A 19,974-nucleotide genomic window follows, 5' to 3' on the forward strand; every position below is an offset into this window, starting at 1 on the left:
TTATTTCAAGCCTAGGTTGCTTATGATTGCTTTGTTAAAGTCTTCACATGGCACTCTAGCAGAGTAGAGAAGCTTAACACAGCTTTGGCACTGTAATGATTTAGTTCTTTTGTGTAAAATACAGGATTAATGATAGAGGACAATTTGAGGGTTTCCTTCTTTTATCAAGCTTTGCGTCTAACATTTTTATTTTCATGTTCGGATCTGGCATCCTGTGATGCACTTAATATTTTAGTTAAGTTTTGTTTTAGAAATTTATGCTCTGTCTTCCAGAAAGAAAGACAGAGCTACAGAGTTCTTAGCAATGTTTTCACAGTTGTGATTGTAGTTCCTTAGTAAGACTCATACTGACAACACCAAATGTTTGGGCCTTAAAAAGCATTAAAATGTTTTCTTTCCCCCAAGGCATGTTTTGTTATGATGGGGACAGTGGATAAACCTCTAAAAGAAATTCTGTTGGCCAATTTCTTTCTTAGTTTATAATATTTTAGGTCTCCTCTTCTAAAGTGGGAAACAAAATAGACCCTGGGATAGTTTAGAAGAACATATTCTTTTGGTAGGAAAAAAATAGGTGAGAGGTTGTGCGAGGTCTTATACAGCAAAAGTTTATAATTGAGAGTTAATGTATATTTCTTATACAGATGAGATTCTAGCAACAGATCATTCTTTTTGTTGTGTGAATTCCCAGTGTTGCCATGACACAGCACAATGTTCAAGGTGCTTTCATGTTTCAGGTCTCTTTTTTGAGCACTGGCATTTCATATCCTCATTGCTTCTTACAGAAGTAACCTGGATTGCAATTATCTTTGTAAGTAAACCAGAGTGTATATTGTTACTGGAGTACAATAAGTTTATTGTTTATGAAAGAGAAGGGGAGGAAGGGAATGCTAGTGGTCCATTATAAGATTTTATTTGTGTCCAGGATTTCTCATGACAGAAAACAAAAGGAAAAGTTTGAGTGGTTTGTATGTGTCCCTGGAACCTAGAAATAAAAACAAAGGCATAAAATACTGGCTGTGGGGAACAGTGAAACTAAAATGGAAATTTTGTGATGCCTTACTGCCTTTCCTCACTAATTAAACCACAGGGAAGCAATCAGTAGAGATTTAACATTTTTGGTTTTGAATATTTCTCTCTTCTGAAATAATGTGATGGTTTGTGCTTGGCTAAAAGCAATACATATTCTTGAATATGTTTACACATTGTGGCACCATCCAATCTTCTTAATTTGTTACAGGACTTTTGAGAGGCAGCAAAATTTTACTAACTTCATTTTGGACCCCAGAAAATTCCTTTCCCACTCAGCTGTGGTAGAATACAGAATTATATGTAATTTTTTAGGCAAGTCAAGAATTGAGTCCTGACCTTTCATCTGCCAGTCAAATTGGACCTTTGTCTATATCAGAGACCTCCTTTATTTTATGTTCACTTAACCACAAGAAATCCTGAAATCTAAACTGAGGATTCCTATTATATCAACTTTCTCTCAATACTCAGCACTTTTGTTTTCCATCCTCTCTATGTTTCCTATTTGACTGTGAACCTTACAGCCTGTTTGTTGTCCTCCTCTTTGGCAAAGAGTTAAGATTCCAACTCTGAATGCCTTTGGCGTGATAGTCATTTGGGACGGTGTATGTTTGCTTTCCCCTTGTTCTTACTAGACATGCTCATGTCCTGCCATGCCCCCACTCACCATGTTCGGTGTGTGGGGACACCGTGTTTGTGGAACTATTCCAGTTCTGCCTCCCCAGCTCACTGGAGGTCGGGGTTTGGCTCCTGACAGTGTGACTTCCTTCAACTCTTCCATTATAACCTCAGAGCTGCTGCACACTGCAATTTTTCTCACTTGAGCAATGGCAGCAAATGCTGTTGTGGTGCAGTGGTGGTGGGTTTTACCTGGATGGGGGTATTTATTTGGTGGGGAGGTTTACCTTAGGAAGGTTTTACAGCCTGGGTAGGCTCTAGGTTTTACAATACTTTTTTTCCTCACATCTTTCCATCCTCCTCCTCATATCCTGGAAAATTCACAGGATGTACATATCCACAGTCCACAGAGCTGGTTTTAAAATCCTTTTCATCTGATATGTTTATTGTGGACAGTATTGTGCACACAAAAAGTGAACTAGTTTATATCTGCTGGTGGAAAGAACCTTCTAACTGTATTCTGTTGGGGGAAAAATCTGCTTCTTGGTTTCCTTACAGCTATTCCTGGTAAATAATCAGGAGATGCTTGTTGATAGGATAAGCACAGTTGTCAGCTCATCTGTGTTGTAAGAAATCTGTTTAGATTCTAGAAGAATTTTAAGGTTGCATTCAAGAAAAGTTATTTTTCCTTGTGGTTCTCTAAGTTATGCTTGATGCTGCAGGTCTGAGTGGCACTGCAAATATTGTAATGTACAGGACATTTTAGCTTTTGCTTTCAAGTAATCTGAAGAAAACAAGGTTCTATACTTGTTTAAAGACTGAAGAATCAACCTTTGGTGTTCAGGTATTTCTACTCTGAAAGATAAATCTTGATTTTTTTCATTTTCTATAAAAGACAAATCCTCAAACCATAAGCCTATTTAACCTCAGGACATATTTACACCTTTGGATTATAAAGGAGAGTATAGAAGTTTTGTTGTTCCGGTATGCCTTCTGGTCTTAATTTTCAACATCATCTTTTCAGTAGCTTCTTTCAAGGTATGACAAGGAACCATGAATAATTTCCTCTGTTTTCACCATCTGTGCTACCTTCTGCCTCTCTTCGATCTGATGACAGACTAACTCAGCTTCATCAGATCTTTTTATATGCTAATATGAACTGGAGTCTTTAATTTTGTTGTCCATGGCTATGGTGTTTAATAATTTTTATTTTTTATTTCTTGTCTTCACATCAACTTTCAGGTCTTTCTGTATAGTAATTTCTTTAAGCACCTGGTGGTGCTTTGCAAAACTGAGATCTATAGAACTAATTTATCTGCATTTACAGTTCATACTCCCAAGCAGAAATTACAATGGTGATTCATCCTAGATTTGCAAGAGAAAGCATTTAAGCTTAAAATTCAAATTCAGGAAAGTAGTCCCACTTCTGTAATTTTCCAGTACAGGAAGGGACTGTTATTTTAATCACATCCTTGAAAATATTTGGACTTCCAGAAAAAAAAACTAAATTACTTTTGTTTGGACTAGTCTTTTAGCAGAGACCTGACAGTGCTGAGATGGACCATGGCTCTTTTGCCTGAATAACTGGCTTCTAAAACATAAGACCAGGTTGTTTAGGTTTTATTAACTACTTTATGGTTTTCACTTTTATTTTTTGTTAATTTCAGGGCCAGTAGACAAAAAATAATAATGAAAAAAATCACCTGTATTTAAATTGCCCCTGAACTTCAGGGGAGGGTAGAAACCTATGAGAGATTTGTTTTTTCAGAAATCTTTTCAGGGTGTGAAAAGTTGGACAGAGTACTTAGATACTCAACCTCCTACTATGATGAGCTCCCTTCTACTCTTGCTGGAAAAATAATCTTAGGTTTGGTTTTTTATAGCTATCTACATCTGTCAGTAACAATTCTCAAAATAGCATCTCTGTCTGATCTGATGAAAAAGTCTTCACCTATTCTAGTCCACTCAACCTTCCCATTGCAATGTGAGTTCTGGATGTTCTGTCAGAGTACTCTGATATTCCTATGCTATGGGAGAAATCCTGATCAAGAGCATAAAGGGCTCTGTGACAGAGTCCTTAAAAAGCCTTCTGTTTGCTTTCTCTTGGCTGAAAGGTTGGACTTTCTGTTGGAGCTAAAGAAGCTCAACCATCCCATAGTGTGCTCTACATTCACCTGGCAGCATTCTCTTGGTGCACCAGCCAAAGGCTCTTCAGGTTTAATTAAATTGTTTGCAATGTGGAAGACCAACGGGAGCAAACCAGGTGATGATCAGGACTAGGACTGCAAGACAGAACCTCAGTGGAGTTTACAGCATTGCCATTCATGATCACATCTCTTTTCAGATTGTAACATTGTTCAGGAGAGTAGATGATTCCACACTTAGGACTTTCACTTCTTTGGTAAAGCATCTGTGAAGTCCTGAGCTTCCCTCTTCTCAAGTGATTCTGTTTTAATTAGGGAATGTAATTTTATGTGGTCTCCCATTCTTTCATGACCAAGATGCTAAGAGGGCGTGGCTTTGTCTTCACAGGATCAAGTGAGGCCCATGTTGATAGCAAAGCAATCTGAAGAGGCTGCTGAACAGGATAATGATTTATGATATGTCTATAATGGAACCTCTTCAGTGTCACACTTCATCAGAACTGTGGCAATGCTTGAGGAGAATCTCCACTGTAGATAGTTGTGAAGCTCTTCTCTGCTCAGAGCAGAACAAAGAGACTGAGCTGCCATTCAGCAAGACTTACAGCATCACACAGACAACAGGGTTATTGCTAAGCTTGTAAGATAGATCCATCAGTCTTAGCATGAGGACTGCAGCAGCTCTTTCCAGGTCACTGAGAGTAATGCATGGAGATGTTTAAACACACACTTTAAAGTAGAGAAAAAATATTCTTAAGTTGCACTGAAGGCTAAGTCTGAGAACTCTGGAATTCTGTAGTGGAGCCAAGACTGAGGTGACACAGTACCTTTTATCTGAAGTGTGTGAGAGGATGTGGTGTGAACACACGCTGTGGGTAGTGCAAAGGTTGAAAATTCTTAACTGCCTGGGAACATGTTCAATCACAATATAAATATGTAAATGAACAACACTTACAAGAAAGTAAATCACTGCTAAAGAAAAGACATTTCAGAAACAAATTTACTGAAGGTAGTCATTAAAATCTCCCAAGTTGATGCTATGTAGCACTGAAATTTATTCTATTCAGGTATCTTAGAATTATTTGGATTTGAAAATTCTTAAAAAAACATCATCAAAATTAATTCTTGGTTAGCTATTGTAACGTTTTCTTTTTAACACTTTCTGAAGAAAACCTGACAGAAACAGAAAAATAATTCAAGATAAGTTGAGTCCACATAACTGTTTGACTTGTATATTTTTTTCTTCATGTTATGCTAAATTAGCAGAGAAATTCTGCAATCCTAAATAGTTAATAATTATTTTAAAAAGAAAGCTTCTGAGATCAGAAATGGGAGGTTCTGAACACTTAGACCTGTCCAACATACCAACAGGTTTTTATCCACATAGTAATCTATTAATTTTCTTTCAGTGACAGCCTCAAGTCAGTATGGCCCAAGCTGTGTTTCCTGATGAAGTTAAGGATCCCATCAAAACAATCTATGAACCATGATCAGTTTTCTTGGAGAAAGGGAGACATAGCTGTATCATGGAGATACAGCTATTAGAGAACAGGAAAGGACTACCTGGAACCATATTCAAGGCAAAAAGAGGGCCTGGGGAATTATCTTTACTTTGACATCTGCAAGAATTTCATCAAGTGTTTAAACTTCAAGTATTGAAAGTCAATATTGAGGAATGAACCTTATAAAATTGCTCTGGTTTCCTCCTTTGGCTGAGTAACCAGCCTGCAGAAGATGGATACAGCAGATGTGTTATGTTTGACTGCACTAAGGCTTTTATCATTGAAGCTTAAGCAAATCATGCAATGGAGTAAAAGCAGACTGCTTCAAAAGGTAAACTTGGAGTGATTATCAGTTATCTCATGTCAAAGTGGGGTCACAGAGGGGTCTGTTTGGTCCATTCTTGTTCAGTACTTTAATTGCAACCCTACTGGTGGAATTTCAGAGTTTACTATTGTCTGAACCTGCCTTATCTCAGAGGAGAGAATTACTTGATGCATAGAGAACTGTAAATTTACATCATTCAGTAAAGGTAAGCATAAAGAATTGCACTTACAAAAGTGAAATCAAATGTACAAATGTAAAATGGAGTATAACCCACTGAAATACTGCAGAAGACAAAGGGGTTTTAGTGTGACTGGTAAACCAGTACTAAGCTAACAAGATAAGTGGTACTGTGGAAGACAGAGGGGAAAAATGGAAATCTCTGATGGGTGAATTATGAATCCAGGGGAGGTATGTCCTGCTGCTGAAGGCATACCTGAGCAACTATAATAAGCAACTGGAGGACAACAGCAAAATCATACAGAAAACACGACTTACAGGTATGTAATATTGAAAGAGTTGGTTTTGGAGGAAGACTAAATGGACATCATTTCTTCATATGTAAAATACTGTTGGAGAAAGATGAGAAGCTCTATCAGTGGAGCACAAAATAATCAGCTTCTAATTTGTAGTGAAAAAAAACCCCGGTAGGCTGAAAATAAAAGCTTTCCAATGAAGCAGTATCCGTGATACCTGGTCAAGTTGTGGAATTTCATTCCCTGGGAATGCCTGAGAGTAATATAAGTGAACAAATCATAGCATGACCTTCTGCCACTCTGGTTTGCACTTTTTGGTTTTACATGGCAAAGTGCACAGACATTTGTTTCAAACATCTGTTGTCACTGCATTCACCATGGATGGGGTTCCCAAAGGAACAACAGCATGTGCCAAATTTGTGTTCCTGGGAAATTCACTGGTGGAGTAGGCTGGGTGTAAATACCCACAAAAGTTGCAAAATTCCCTCTCACAGCAGCAGAAGTTCAAATGCAAAAGGTCCCACTTTATGCTAAGAAATAGAAAGTGCCAGGCAACACAAAGCTGGTTGTAGGCAAAGAGGCAGTGGCAGCAAAACCCCCAGACTGTTCCAGTTGTATGGGGTGCAGTGGCTGTCAGTTGAAACGGAAGCAAATCAGTGTATTTTGTGTATCAGATGAACAGCTTCTTGTTCATGCCCTTGATGGCCAGGCTTCCAGTCAGAAGTGTGATATCTGTATTTTGCACAGTGACCTTACACCCTGCCTATCCTCATGTTGAGTGTTTGCTTTCATGCTACAATGTTTTTAACATTGACAATTAAATGTATGTATCTTGGAAGAATTAAAATAAAATAGTTTCCTGTTTACTTTTTAACTTCTTAAGAAATTTTGCACTTCAGTGCCCTGTCTCTCCTCTGTCACAGTATCATCCAGGCTCTTGTTTTAATTGTCTCCTCACTGTTTACATGATACTGTTTAATTCCTCAGGGATCTGATAAATTTAAATCCTCTTTGTACTATTATAGTATAGTAAGAAAGGAGAGACTTTCTAATGTGCTTGTTTAAGCAAAATGTAATCAACATAAAATCATGTTACTAGATTTGCTTTCAGGCCAAAGAAACTTCTTTTTCTTCACACAGAGATGTGTGGCTGCCCAGTGCTTATGCTTTCTCCCTGGCTCTTTTTTACTTAGTGACATAAGCAAAACCAGTGCTCAGACATTAATGCTACCAACAGGATAAGGCCCATTCTTTGGCCTATTGCAATGGAACCTCTCCTATTGGTAGTGACATTCTTTCTGTAAAACATAATGCTACCCTGGGAGGGCTTCCAGGCCGTGTAACTCCCACTTTATGACTGGCAATTGTGTGAGTGTGTGGTAGGTACAATTTCACATGATAAATGACCAGTTTTGGTTCCTAAGATGCTCCCATTTATAGCATTACAAAGGTAGCCCAGTATCATGTCATATCAGACATGCTGGTTCACAAGAATTCGCGAGAGAAAGAACAAAATTTCCCATTTTTACAGATGCATAGAAACATGAAGCAGTGAAATGATTTGCAGAGGTCACATGTGAAATCTGTAGGAAATTTGGGCTAAGAGCTATGTCTCATAGCTCCCAGTTCAAAGTCTTAACCACAAGATTGTTATTTTCCCCCACATCAGTGAAGCCTTGTTTCATCACCCTCAACAGCTGATAAATTACTGGTTTGAGCTACTTAAATGCCAGAACTTTGAAGGGAAAGGTAAGAAGGTTTTGTGGCTTTTAAGTGTTTTCATGGACACCTTAAATCATTCACCAACTCTAAAAGAATCAAATGAAACGAACTTTCTTTTCTGACTTGTGATTACGTGCTTAAGAAACCTGTGGAAATAATCAGTTTATAAAAACAAACAAACAAAAAAGAAATACATTCAGCAATAGCTCAGAGACAAGAGATAACAAACTAGTATGTCTAAAACTTGATTATGTTTATAAAGTGCTTTTTTTCTCTCCAGGAAACAGAATGTCTATAAATGTCTCCTCAGTGAAACATTCAGTTACTCCAAGGCATCTTTATCTGCAGGTCTCTTTGGAAGTGTGTTTCTTTTTCTGTGATGTTTCACATCAAATTGCCACAACCTTATACACCTTTTACTTACATTTAGGTTCTAAGTTTCAGTGTGACACTGTCTCAAAGACAAGGACAGATACTCAGTAACAGATTGTGTCCAAGTGTTAGTCCAAGTTTTCATCCACTGAAGGCCTCAGCCATTTGCTTTTGAGCCTGTCCCTGCTGCAGTCTGGTGGTGTTTAGGTCAGCTCATGCAGATGTGTATGACTGAAAATGTTGTCCGAAGCACCGAGAGCAGTCAGGCTGCAAAGGTTGAGGTGTCAGTACAGCCCTGTGCATTTTCCATGGCTGTGTCCTACACTGAGCTCTGCACTGGACCATCTGGGCTCTGCAGAGGGATCTGGATAGACTTGAGAGATGGGCTGATTCCAGTGGGATAAGGCCAAGTGCTGGGTCCTGCACTTTGGCCACAACAACCCCCTGCAGCGCTCCAGGCTGGGCACAGAGTGGCTGGAGAGCAGCCAGGCAGAAAGGGACCTGGGGGTACTAATTGACAGGAAGCTCAACATGAGCCAACAGTGTGCCCAGGTGGCCAAGAAGGCCAATGGGATCCTGTCCTGTATCAAAAATAGCGTGGCCAGCAGGACCAGGGCAGTGATCCTTCCCCTGTACTCTGCGTTGGTGAGGCCACACCTTGAGTACTGTGTTCAGTTCTGGGCCCCAGTTCAGAAAGGATATTGAGGTGCTGGAGTGAGTCCAGAGAAGAGCAACAAGGCTGGTGAAGGGACTGGAGCACAAGTGCTGTGGGGAGAGGCTGAGGGAGCTGGGGTTGTTTAGCCTGGAGAAGAGGAGGCTCAGAGGTGACCTCATCACTGTCTATAACTACCTGAAGGGAAGTTCCAGCCAGGTGGGGGTTGGTCTCTTCTCCCAGGCACTCAGCAACAGGACAAGGGGGCACGGGCTTAAGCTCTGCCAGGGAAATTTAAGTTGGAGATCAGAAAAAAATTCTTTACAGAGAGAGTAATCAGGCATTGGAATGGGCTGCCCAGAGAGGTGGTGGATTCACCATCCCTGGAGATTTTTAAACGCAGATTGGACGTGGCGCTGAGTGCCATGATCTAGTAAATGGACTAGAGTTGGACCAAGGGTTGGACTCGATGATCTTGGAGGTCTTTTCCAACCCAATCGATTCTATGATTCTATCTTCCTTGGTGTTGGTACCCAGCCTAACCCTGAAAGTTTTCTTAGGCTCATCTTCACATGCTGCAGTCATGTTTCCCTTGGACTTGTTCTACAGAGATGTCCTTTTTCAGGATTGAAAAAATGCTGGATCTTCACATCCATTCCCTCTCTAACCTTTGGGTAACCACATGAATTTATTAATGCCCTCCAAAAATAGTACTTATAGAGCTGGGTTTCCTTTATAAATCTGCAAATTGTATACTAAGAGAACCTGGTTTTATTGTTTCTTAGTGAATGACTTTCATTGGCAAATCTGATTGATAGAGAAATTTAGATCACAGAACTCTTGGTTTTAGCATCAGTCATCTGATCTGTCATCTACTGAACTCTACTCATCATATCTACTATTTCTGACATTTATTGGTAACCTCCTGAAATTGTATGTGAGGTCATGATGTTATAAATGCATGATATGTAATCAGAAATAACACTAACAAAATTCAGTATGGACTCTAAAAAAAAAATTGTCAAAGTTGACCTATTTTTCCCTCTCCCTGCTTTAAGGGAATTACATGCTTCCTGTGATAATATTTTGTTGTTACTGTATGCTTGGCAGGAATTGTGTTACTGAAGATGATTCATTCATAATTTTCCTAGCAAGTAAACCTGCAAAAGGAGGTTTTCCCAAAATATTTTTACAGGTAATTATCTTATTTTTTTCCTTAGAAAATCTTCAATTTAATCTATTGTGGCAGGTATAGGAAGCAAGGGGTAAAATCCTAGTTTATCTTCCATAGGTTATGCAGTGTGAATAATTCACAAAACGGAAAGAAATAATTTATATTCTGTTTGAGGTCCAAGGCCAGCTGAAGCTAGCATTTAATATTTGTAAATACTGTGGAATTACAAGAAGGTTTTTTAACTCCATTAAAACTCTTTGGTGAAGGATAAATCTGCCCATCCTCTTCCTGAGTTCACGGGATGAGTTTTACATACTTCTGTTCTAATCACTCTACTTTTTTTTCTTGTGGAATTTGTGACTGCAATCACTTTCTATATACTTTCTTGTGTTCTGCTTCTTTCTTACCTGGACAGTTCTTTACCTCATTCACTGTATTTCCCATATTTTCATTATCTGTGGTTCTCTGCATAAAACCTGCTTTTGTTCCCAGAAGAATGATTTTCTTAAGTCTTTTCTTGTGTGCGTGTGTGTGTGCGTGTGTGCGCGTGTGTGTGTGCGCGCGCGTGTGTGCGCGTGTGTGCGCGTGTGTGCGCGTGTGTGCGCGTGTGTGCGCGTGTGCGTGTGTGTGCGCGTGTGCGCGTGTGCGCGTGTGAGCGCGTGCGCGTGTGTGCGTGTGTGTGCGTGCGTGTGCGTGCGTGTGCGCGTGTGTGCGTGTGTGTGCGTGTGTGTGCGTGTGTGCGCGTGTGTGCGCGTGTGCGTGTGTGTGCGCGTGTGCGCGTGTGCGCGTGTGAGCGCGTGCGCGTGTGTGCGCGTGTGCCTGTGTGCGCGCGTGTGTGCGTGTGCGCGTGTGCGCGTGCGCGCGCGTGTGCGCGTGTGCGCGTGTGTGTGCATGTGCGCGTGTGTGCGTGTGTGCGCGTGTGTGTGCGTGTGTGTGTGTGTGCGTGCACATGTGTGTGCGTGCGTGCGTGCATGCATGTGTGTGTGTGTGTTGGGGTGTTTGTGTGTGTGTGTGTACACAACACTGCTTATTATCTCTGCCCTGTGTATCCCTCTTATCTCATCCTTCCACTTGTAGTCACATTTCCATTGTTTTGTGACAAGGTGTTGTCACTTCACATTTTTCAGTGGAAGTACAATAAATCCTGCAGTATTTATTGGAAGGATCTGCTTCATTTTCTCACTTTGATCCCTGGCTTCTGAGTTGCTTTTTCCATTTGAAAAATTTCAGTTATTTCTAAGCTCATAACTAACAAATCTGCTTCCTTCCAGGACTGCCATAATCCAAGTATATGTTACTGCCTTTGGATAGCTCTCCATAAGTGCTTCCTTTCCCTTAGCAAGTACTGTTCATCCACTTTTATATTTTTCAAAAATACTGCTGACCTCAAAACCTCCTAAAATAGTAATAAAAAGAATAGTAAATATTCAAAGCTGCCAAAAATTATCATTCAATATTAGTGACACTGTTTCAGATTTTCAAATTATGAGGTATGTTTTTCATGCTGTCAATAAACTGCTAATTGCATGTTGGATGTTGTGTGTACATAACATACGGTTTTTATGTATATGTTTACTGCAAAAGTCCAAACTTCTAAATAAGAAACCCTTCTTCCTCTCAGCATAGCTTTTTCTTCTAAATTAGACTTTTAGACTTAGGTAGGTGCATGAATTAAAATAATTCAGTCAAAAAATTTAATCTCCAAAGAACTGCCAAAATTTTTGAGTGACTGAAGAAGCAGATTTATGGTGGAATTTACAGTCTCCTTTTATAGGTACTGTGATGTCTTGATAGTTACAGGATGATGTCCAACCAACACTTCCAACTTTTCCAGCAGGAGTGGTAACAGCAAAAATGGGATAATCTCAGCAAAATGGGAATCAGTCAGGATTAGTAAACAACATGTGTCCACATGTGTAACACCTTCATATCTGTTGGGTGGAAATATCTATGTGCTGTAAAACAGCTTTTTAACAAGCGCTAGACTGAGTTTATAGATTTGGCATGTGATTTCCTCAACCTTCTGACTGTTCTATCTTTTGAAAAGTACTAATGGGAGATTTACTTGATGCATTTTATGCAAAGTTTTTAATTAAAGCAAACCCCCACCAGTGGCACTGTGTTCTCATACGCATCATTTCCCATCATTTTATTCCTACATATTAACTCATGTTGACACTGAATCTGAACTTTAAAAAATATTTACATGTTCATAATTTTTGTTTATTTGTTTGTTTGGTTTTGGTTTTTTGTATACGCTTGTTCTAGGAGCAAATCTCTCCTACTTTGAATGGATGGAAGATAAGTGTCTTCTACCTGCCACACCTCTTGTAGTTAACATCCTGCATAGTGATATCCATGAGAAACACTTTCTCCCACTTCCTCTAAGGTAAGTCTCTGTCTCTTTCTGATGCTGTATGAGACCATGTCTTTTCTAAAGGGCATTTATGTGTTACTACTGGGTGTAAAGCTACTGGTTTGAGCACGGGAGAAATCTCAACAGCAACACCAGTTGTGACCACTAGCTCTCCTGTATCCTCTGCTCTCTACATTGGTTTACAGTAGACCATAATCACATTCCTTCTCTTCAAGTACTGCACAGATTTTTAAAAGGTCACACAGAGCTTGTGGATGAGCAAGCTGTATGGCTGAACGCCACTTCTGGAGGTTGTGGAATACGCTGCATTTCCCTGGAGTGCTGCTATCAGATGTAGCCACCCAGCTCAGTTTTGTGGTGTGCTTGAGTGCCATGGTCTGCCTGGCTTGGAAGTTGGGCTCTCTACTCCAGGTGAAAGACTCTTGCAACTCAAACTTCAACCTTATAACTTTTTTGGGGCCAGTTATGCTGCTTTGATCTTTTCCAGTCTATTATGACAGAGATATTTAGTCTCTTCCTGCCTTTTTCTTCCTGCCTCTCCCTTTTTCTTACTGCCTCTTTCTACCCCTTCAGAGCACCACACCTCTTCTCAGGATGAGAAAAAAATGACAGGCATAAATCCAGTAGGATACTCAAGATCTGTATTGACAAACTACATCAAGTGAATCTACATGCCAAAAATATGAGGAAATCTGTTCTAGGAGAACATGAGATGCTGAGAATACATGGAGGAAATACCACCCAAAGCTGATTTTGTGCTTATCCTTGAGCATCAGTTACTGCAGCTGTCAGCAAGAGGATTCCATGAGGTGGGCTTCAAGTGAGACAATACTGCTGGTCCTGCGTCTGCTCAAACTGCTCAAATGCAAGATGGTAAGTACCCCACTAATTTGTTCTCTTCCAAATGAAACAGAAATTCAGCAGATTTACAGACCAGTTCTTAAAAAAACCCCAAGAAAAAACAAAAAACCAAAACGACGATGACAAAAAAAACAACCCCAACCCAAATCTGCATGAGCTTTTGAAGTCCTGCCATTAGTAGTAAAACTTCAGAGCTGTTTCAGGCTGTTAGTTTTAAGTAGAAATACCTGATATATTCATAAAACTGTTCGCCACAGACATGGTGTAATTTGTGGTGATATTTACTGGGAATTATAAAAACTTATTCTTTTTGGCAAGTAATGTAGTTAGTTTAATTGTTTCAAATCTGGATAGGTCTTGTAGCTTCATATAATAAAATTTTATCTATCCATTCATCATGTTCTTGTGAAATAGCAACTAAAGCACTGTCTTCTAGGGCAGCTAGCAGCAGTGAGTCCATTGCAGCACTTCCTGTGCAATTAATTTTTCTGTTTGGCCCTATTTATAGTCTTTGCTCAGTGTCCCCCCTTTTTAATACTTTTTTTTCAAGTCAAGCAACCCACTGAAATATGAATTCCTTTCAGTTACTATGACTCTAAAAGTAACTTCATTTGTTTTTGTGCTTTGTTTTATCCTTTAATTTACTTTAGCAAGTGGCTCACATGATCAGTGACTGTTGCTGTGCAATATCGGTTTTGTTTTATTGAGATGTGTTTATATTTGGCTCCTACATTTTAGATATATATGATATGATAGCTTAGATGGCTGATTTAGAGAGGAATATGCTAATGTGGATAAATCAAATTTGATGTCAAAGATCAAACATTTTCATTTATATGTAGAATTGCAAAATACTGATCCTTTTGCAAAACAGTAGTTTTGAACAGTACCTTTGTAAAAATCTTTTTCTGAACAAAATTGATACAAGTGTTAAGGTATTTTACTCAATCTTTTGCCTTGCGACAGTTGCATTCTGCTCTCCCTCTTCCTTACAGCTCCAGTGAGAGCTGTGTAAATCATTGCTTGTTGCAAGTAAGCAAGGGCAGTGGTAAACAGGAAGAGGTGCTTACTCACAAATATGATAATTCTTATTAGTAAATTATAATTTTATCTCTTTCCAACATTGCATGAATCGATCAGACTGCAAACTGTTGTACAGAAGAATTCTTAACACATACGAGATTGTTTAGAGAACGTGTTTTACTTTCCAGAATCAAATACAAATTAGTGCTAATCAAATGGTATTTCTCCCATAAGCAAAGTATTCATTATTTCAACGCACCTTTTTCTTCAGGCTTTTACGAGCCGTGTCGCTTCTTAGCACTGAACTTCCCAGCCAGCAGAGCTAAATTCGCTAAAGCATCGTTTCCCAGAAGCAAGTACAAAGCGGGGTTTTAAATAATGACGAGGCACCCCGCGAAGGGCGGGAGGGGCGGTGTCGCCGTGCGGGGCAGGTCCCGCCGTGCGGGGCGGTGGCGGTGGCGGTGGCGGTGGCGCTGCGGTGCGCGCCGGGCCCGGAGGGTGGCACTGGACCTCCACGCACCGCCCGCCCCGCGCGGCGGCACCGAACCCGGCGCGGAGCGCAGGCAGCTCCAAGGTGCTGCCTTTGCTCGGAAGTCAGCGCTCTCGGTCGTGTTTTTTGTCAAAACACTGGCACCGGTTCTGCACGTGGCTTCTGAATGGTTTTGGTGCGAGATACACCATGCTGTTTTCCCAGGAGTCAATAAACAAACTCCAGCCTGCTCTCTGCGTTCCCTTACCTGCAGATGGACTGAAGGGACACCTGTGGGTATGAGCCCGCCCATTTCTGGATGGGATGAGACTGGGAGTTGGGCCATGTGTTGGAAGTACAATACACAAGAAAAGCCACGTTTGGAAACCTCTCTTCTGGATGAGACAGTCCTCTTGTTTTATCTCTGTTTGTTTTCCCCCATGGGGAAGTGCCTTTAGGTGCATTTGCAACTTTCATATGTGGCCTACTCAAAAACATTTTGCCCAGTTTAAACAGGATTGTTGCCAAAACTATTTTGCCATCCCATCATTGACTGCAGGTCCTCTTGATCTATTGTGTTCGGCAACTCACTTAACAGGGCTGCTGGCAGCAGCTGTGTCCAGAGACAGTAAATGGGCCAGGGAAAGTGGTGAAAATGTCAAAGGTTTTTCTAATGTATTCTGGAGGGACAGCAATAATGCTATAGAATAAAGAAATTCCACATCTTCAAGGAAACTTCAAGAATAAATGTTAAGGCTTTGAGCACTCAGTTTTGACCTTGCTGTTTATCTTTGAATGATAAAATCTCAAGAACAAAACCAAAGACTGAATTTCCAAGCGAGCACCTAGCTTAAGCCCCTAGTTCTCTTCACAGGAATTCACTGTCACGTCGAGGAATTAGTTAATCCTGAAAGAGGAAAAATTTTTTTCCTTTCTTAATTTACATTTTTACATGTTTGTTTGTTTTCTTGCACAGCTCCCCACGCCTTGTAAATTGTGAATTTCTCTTTTGGCTATGCATGATAAGAAAATCGGTTTCATTCTACAAGTGTGTTAATCATCCCGCAGTTTAAAAATATCAAAGTGTAAATGCCTTGGTTTCTAAAGGAGTTGATCTTAAAATAATTACAGTGATCTGACCATCGCAGCTCTTTAAACCCACAGTTCAGTTTATAAAATTACAGTGATGCTTAGTGTGGTCTTACCCCTAAAATGAGCAATGGGGTGAAAAATTAGTTTTGACCGTGAAGTTGGAGGCAATTGCGTTAGATTGTTACTAGTTTGGAACGATAAAGATCTCAATACTGTGATTACAACTCCGAATGTGCTACTGTTCAGGATTCGGTAAAACATGCAGGAAAAGGAGTGTGTTAGGGACTGAGGCATGCTGTCTTGCGGCAGTGAAGTATTTCAGTAGTGGGCTGTCAGGGTTAAATGTAGATTGCACGAAGCTGGAACGAGGCGTGCGCTCCGCTCCGGGCGTTCACAGTAGCGAGGGTTGGCCACAGGAGGCACAGCCGGTGTGCGCTGCAGGGAGAGATTTCCCCAAGCTCTGCGGGGCTGGGCACGGTGAGAGGCAGATCAGCTCTGGGCCGTGTCCTTCTCCACCCCCCGGGCCCGGCCCAGCTTTTGCTAACCCTTCTTGTCTTCTGATTGCATTGATCCTCTGAGAGGGCGCGCTGCTGCTTGGGCAGGGCAGCGTCAGTATTAAGAGATCAGAGCTGGCTTTCTCCCAGCCTACGTGAATGGATTTGGTGTCAAGGGCAAGGAAAGGCAGCTGCTGCTGCCCCAAAGCACCACCCAGCCACCTGTTCGCTGGTGAAAGTGTTACTGGCCCCAGGTGAGGCTCCTGCCTTTCACGCTAAGAGTCCCCAGTGCACAGAAACCCTAAACGTGCTCCCTCAGGCCCAAAGCACAAGGCTGACAGAGAGCTGTACTTACTTGAAACCTGCAGTGAAGTTTCTTTCGTTCAGATTACATGTGACTCTCCAATTCATAAGTAGAACCCACAATTACTTCCCATTTCAGGGAAGTTTATGAGTGAGATTAAATTAGAATGTCATCTGGTAAGGTGAAGCTCCCACATCTACGATCTTATGACAACATGTCCAAGAACAGTACTTCCATAGGGCACAGTAAGTGACCCTTGAATAAATAAGGATACTGCATAGTTTCTGAGGGCAAAAGAGAAAAGAAGAAACGTATCGTTGCTGGATTTTGGGAATTTAGACTCCTATTTCAAACTTAATTTAATTCTTATGGAGAGAGTCCCTGTAGGAGCAGCCAAAGTTTAATCAGTAACACAACAGCGATTTAGCTCAATTCCCAGTATCTTAGTCATATGGAGAAGCTGCTGCAACTGATTAAAAACCCTATTTCATTGAAATATTGCATGGAAGCATGAAAATTCCAGTGTGGAAAGGCAACAGTCACTTCATCATTCTAGATCCCATGTTAACGCATCACCAACTCTTACATTTAGACTTTTTAGAGAAATTTAATAGTTGGGGGACTAATAACCACCCACAACCCTGAATTCTGAGTGATTATTCTAAGCACAAATTACCAGATCTGGGCCACTACTGCCCTGAGCTGCATTATTCATAGGGGTGGGAGAGAAGAAAAAAGACAATACTCCATGGGAATGTCTCAGGCTTAACTGCTTCTGTACATTTCCAAACACTTTTGTCAATAGCATTCCCTGTGTAATATAAAGTCCTCATCCAGTTCCTTTCATACCGCTTAAGAGGCAGATCACTTAGAAGTTTGCAATATACACTCAAATAAGATTTTCCAAGTTACAAGAATTATTCACTTCAGGTAATTTTATTCTTTATAGTCTCTACATATTTGAAATTTTACTTGATATAAGTCATAACAGAAGGTATAAGTATTAAAAAAACAACAAAAACACAACACAAATCAAAGCCAGCAAACAGTTGGTCCCCAAAGAATAAAGCGAGCAATCAGTTCAATAAACACACTTGATTTATTTTGTATAAAAAGGGTTAAGATTACAACTAAACTTTTATAAAAAGTTTAGCATGATTAAGTACATCATTACACTTTTTGCAGAAATGTTTATTTCTGCCACTATACAAGAAAACTCTAATTAAAGAGTTCACAAGGTTTCACTCATATATATATATTTATATATAAATATATACACAGCATTCAGTCCTAGGTTTGTGTCAGAAAGGTAATTTCTGACCACAGACTTTCCTAAAAAACTGAAAACTGGATCCTTCTGGTACTCACGCTCCACCTTTGAAAAAAAAGGCAAAGTCTGCTTTAAAATGGGCAACTCCTTTTGAGATTTTTGCTTCACTCCCCACGCTGGGAATAGTATATAAAGGAAGCCTTCCAACTAGGGAAAGGGTATTTAAGAGTCTCTTCATAAATAACTAGGTTCAGTCCAAGTTGAAAAGTGGGGTGGGGATAAAGATCAATCTTGATTTTTTCTTCTTTATTAATTTTAAAAGGTCCTTTTATTGAACATGGATTTTCCCCTCCAGATACAGCTGAAAAATAAATTCAGCACCTTGGAAAAAAAAAAAAGGAATCCTGTAGACATTTTCTTGTGCAAAAAAAAAAATCTCATCAGTGGAACACCTGCAAGAGATTGAAAAGAGGCATATTTAGGAGAATGCTAACAGGGCAGAGATCCGGACAGACTGGCGCCAGAGAGGAAGCCACAGTTTGAACATTTAACCAAACACTCAGAGATTGGGCAAACCCTGGCGTCCAGATGCAACACATACACATTCACACACACTCGCTCTCAGGAACACAAATTGAACATTGAAATAACATACACTCCCGGGAAAGGGTAGAAAGAGGATTCTCAGTCTAATCTTTATTTAGATCTCTGCAAACGCAATGCTCAGAGGCGCCAGTCTGCCTCTTATAGCAATTATTTGATTAAAAGCAGTCACTTACTTAACTGATAGTGCACACAATCCCACATCACAGAATTTAAGGAATTGTGCCAAGATTCCCAACTTAATCAGTCACTTTGGCCCAGGAAGTTAAGACTCCAAGAACAGCTAAGAATTTGCATTAAGCAGCAAACAGGATCAGAGCAGCCTGTGCTGCTGGGTGAACCTTAGCAACACACACACACGCTTAGGACCTTAAAACTCAGTTTAAGTCATATTTCTTAAGGATTACAAACGCACGTCCAAATCAACTTTAGGACCGACTCTTGGCACTAACCATCACGCCTCCCCTTCTCCGGGGAGACAGCTTTGAATCGAAGTTTAGGAATAATACGCACTGCACTCACCGTTCTGTTCAGCCACAAAGTGCTTTGCTGTCGCCTGACATGAGCTCTGAGGGGAACTCGGACGCCTGCGAGAAGAAGAGGAAGACCAGTATAAGGGCGAGGTGGCCGAGCACTCCGGGAGCGCGGAGCGGACAGTGCGGGTCCCGCAGCGCTTCCCGCATGGCGCGTCGGGGGACACGCAGCGCTCCGCGGGCGCTGCCACCCCGCACTCCGCGCCGGGGACATCGCTAACCCCGCCCGAGCTCCCCGTTTCAGGTCAGCGACGAGCCACGTACCTGTAGCGAGAGAATGCTGATGTCTGTGTTGAGGGTGGTCAGAGGAGTTCTGGAGGAAGGATTCTGCCCAGGTCTCTGGTGGTGGAGGCTGACGATGCTGGGGTGCGAGTCCAAGGCGATCTGCAGGTCCAGGATGTAGTCGATGACGTGCTGCAAGATTTCCATCTTGCTCACTTTCTTGTTCTGCGGGATGCTGGGCACCAGCTCCTTCAGCTTAGAGTAGCAGTCGTTCATGTTGTACAGCAGGCTCATGGGGTCATCCACGGGGGTCTTGCTCCGGGAGATGCCCAGGTTGTGCTCCGAGAGGCCGGTTTTCCTGACGGACCGCACTGGGCTGAAGGCTTTCATGCTGGCAGACGGGCGCGGAGTGCGCGATTCCGGCGGGCGGGCTGGATCCTGCGGAGCTCTGGCACTGCCGTCCCCCTCGGGCGCTGCCGAACCTCGCTCTGAGCTGCGGCGCTGCGCGCCCACCTTTATAGGCGGCCGCGGCCGGGCCCGGCCCGCGCTCTCTGCCGTTGGCCGACGCCCGCACGTCCATCACCCTGCGGCGCCTTCACTGGTGGGGCCTTCCGCCGGGACAGCGAATCGCGGCGCGGGGCGTGGCCGTGCGGCACAGCTGAGGCAGTAAATAGTGCGGGGGGCGCGGGGATGGCGCCGCGCGGGATGGGGTACGGTGCGG

General features: G+C 41.6%; 1 protein-coding gene across 1 annotated transcript; it reads right to left on the reverse strand.

The window, feature by feature from the left end:
- Positions 1-17,548: 17,548 nt before the first annotated feature.
- On the reverse strand, positions 17,549-19,752 carry ID2 (inhibitor of DNA binding 2). Its single transcript, XM_071547806.1, has 3 exons — positions 19,296-19,752; positions 19,021-19,085; positions 17,549-18,347 (listed from the first exon to the last, which is right to left on the reverse strand). Exons 1-2 carry the CDS (start codon positions 19,641-19,643, stop codon positions 19,029-19,031), a joined length of 405 nt encoding a protein of 134 aa, XP_071403907.1. The 5' UTR covers positions 19,644-19,752; the 3' UTR covers positions 17,549-18,347; positions 19,021-19,028.
- Positions 19,753-19,974: the final 222 nt, after the last annotated feature.

The sequence above is a fragment of the Pithys albifrons genome, chromosome 2 (assembly GCF_047495875.1).
Source record: "Pithys albifrons albifrons isolate INPA30051 chromosome 2, PitAlb_v1, whole genome shotgun sequence".
NCBI classification, from domain to species: domain Eukaryota; kingdom Metazoa; phylum Chordata; class Aves; order Passeriformes; family Thamnophilidae; genus Pithys; species Pithys albifrons.

Bases quoted from the DNA above. Each gene is read 5' to 3' on its own strand.
- ID2 (XM_071547806.1), bottom strand. From the start codon at position 19,643: ATGAAAGCCTTCAGCCCAGTGCGGTCCGTCAGGAAAACCGGCCTCTCG. The intron at 19,086-19,295 runs GTACGTGGCTCG...TTCTTCTCGCAG, and splicing joins TCAGCATTCTCTCGCTACAG to GCGTCCGAGTTCCCCTCAGA.